We start from the raw sequence: 1,923 nt of genomic DNA on the forward strand, positions 1-1,923 counted from the left end.
AAAGAATATAAGTTGAATAATATATGTACCCCATAGAGAATAAGCACTATAATCTCCAGTTCCTGGCAAAGTTGGAGCAACTATACGATGCTGAACCTCTAAAGCATTTTCTGTATCATTAATCCATCTGCCTCTAACATATGATGTTCCAGATGCATCTGCTAGTGCACAAGTTACAACATCTGAACTAGCATCTTCTTCACTACTACATAAACTAGAAGCAATGAATACTTTATCACCAGTATTTATGAACTAAAAATTACTTCTTTGATACAAACAAGTAGAAAAATGTTTAATAAACACTTTGATTGAGTGTTTTACAGATACAAATAATTTTAAGACAAATTTATGAATTATTACCTTCTGTTAGGTTGAACTTTAGATAATGGAAAAATATACTGAATTAATTGTTTTGCAGCAGTTCTGATAACTTTTTTCAGTTGTTGCCTTTTTCTATCTACTGCTTCTTTTTGTTTTTCTTGTCTTGCTCTCAAACCAGTAACATATTGATGTAATTTTTCTACTCTTTCTTCATGTCTAGGTAGTCTAAGTGCTAACTGAGAGTTTACATCTTTGAGAACATTTAAACGTTGATTACCTGCATATTAAGAAAATTTGTTTAATATAACAGTTTTCTAAATGTTAAATAATAACTATTAAACCAAAATATACCTCTGTTTATACTTTGTCTGGTTTCATTCACTAATGACTGAAGTAGCCTAACTCTTTCTTTACAAGTATTTATATCACATATCTAGAAATACCAAAGAAATACAGATATAATAATAATATTTAAAAACTTATGTTTTTCTAATAATTATTGATTTTAAAGCACTTTGTCATAAAATACCAATTTATCCCGTTGTTTGTGTTTGTCAAGAGCTTTCACACATTTTTCTTCCAACTGAGCTCTAGCAGCTTTCAACCGTAAAAGTCGCAATTGTTTATCTGCAAATCTGTTCAGACATCAAACAAAATACAATACTGTTCTTTCAAATGAAGCATTTGAACGCAAACTGATTATTAAATTCTTATTATTTATATACGATTTACATGCTTAAAAACTGAAACATTGGATCATCACAACAAATCGTTTTCGTTAATTTTTGATGACAGTAGAAATCAACTTGCATTCAGTATTATTAAAAAAGCTTAAAGAACACTTGGTACGAAATAAAACTGTAATATACAAAAATAAACGGACATTAAGCACGTAAATTGTGAGTATATATTTACCGTTCGGTATAAACAGTAGTTGAATAAATAAAATCACCATTTTGAATACACTGTCGACAGTAAACAATTCGACTGCTATTATGGCACAATGGACACTTTAATAAATTTACGCTTAAACGATTCGAAACGTCTTCCAGCTCTGAGGAAAGCTGAAAATCTGCAGGTGCAGTACAGGATCCATCAGAGCTACTTGTCGCCATAACCAAGAACAAGAACAATAGACTTTCGTTTGTCTGTAGTCACTCATCAGCTGATCTGATATTTACTTGTAATCTCCCGCCACTTCGTACATGATATTGTTTTTATCGCGTATCTTTACTTTCATATTTATTCGTTACATATACACACAATCCAATCTCACACAAAATTTCCATATAATTCAACGAGTAATCGTTGAATTATGGAAAAAACAAACTTAAATCTCAACTTATGTAACTCATAGGTGCACCGTGACAGCAATCATCTTGGATAAATCCCGTTGTGCTATGAGATTAAAAGGGACAAAAAAAATAGATACACATAAATCTCTGAAAATGTTTGAAATCTAAGATAATAAAATATATAGATATTGATATGTCTAATATTTCAACCTTGTTTACTTTAAAATATACGAAAAATGTTAAAAAATGAATCATTTATATTTGATCTATTAATTTGTTCGTAAACATTTTATTTTCATTTTTAGTT

The 1,923-nt window shown here is 29.5% G+C and overlaps 1 protein-coding gene across 1 annotated transcript in view; it reads right to left on the reverse strand.

Moving 5' to 3' along the window:
- LOC108572107 (beclin 1-associated autophagy-related key regulator) overlaps positions 1-1,436 on the reverse strand; it is a 2,511-nt gene extending 1,075 nt beyond the window's left edge. The window contains 5 exon segments of the mRNA XM_017934299.1: positions 30-214; positions 361-598; positions 673-754; positions 851-956; positions 1,237-1,436. Of these exon segments, the coding sequence (XP_017789788.1) occupies positions 30-214; positions 361-598; positions 673-754; positions 851-956; positions 1,237-1,436 (811 nt within the window).
- Between the last annotated feature and the right edge of the window lie 487 nt (positions 1,437-1,923).

Source organism: Habropoda laboriosa, unplaced genomic scaffold (genome assembly GCF_001263275.1).
Source record: "Habropoda laboriosa isolate 0110345459 unplaced genomic scaffold, ASM126327v1 scaffold110, whole genome shotgun sequence".
NCBI lineage: Eukaryota > Metazoa > Arthropoda > Insecta > Hymenoptera > Apidae > Habropoda > Habropoda laboriosa.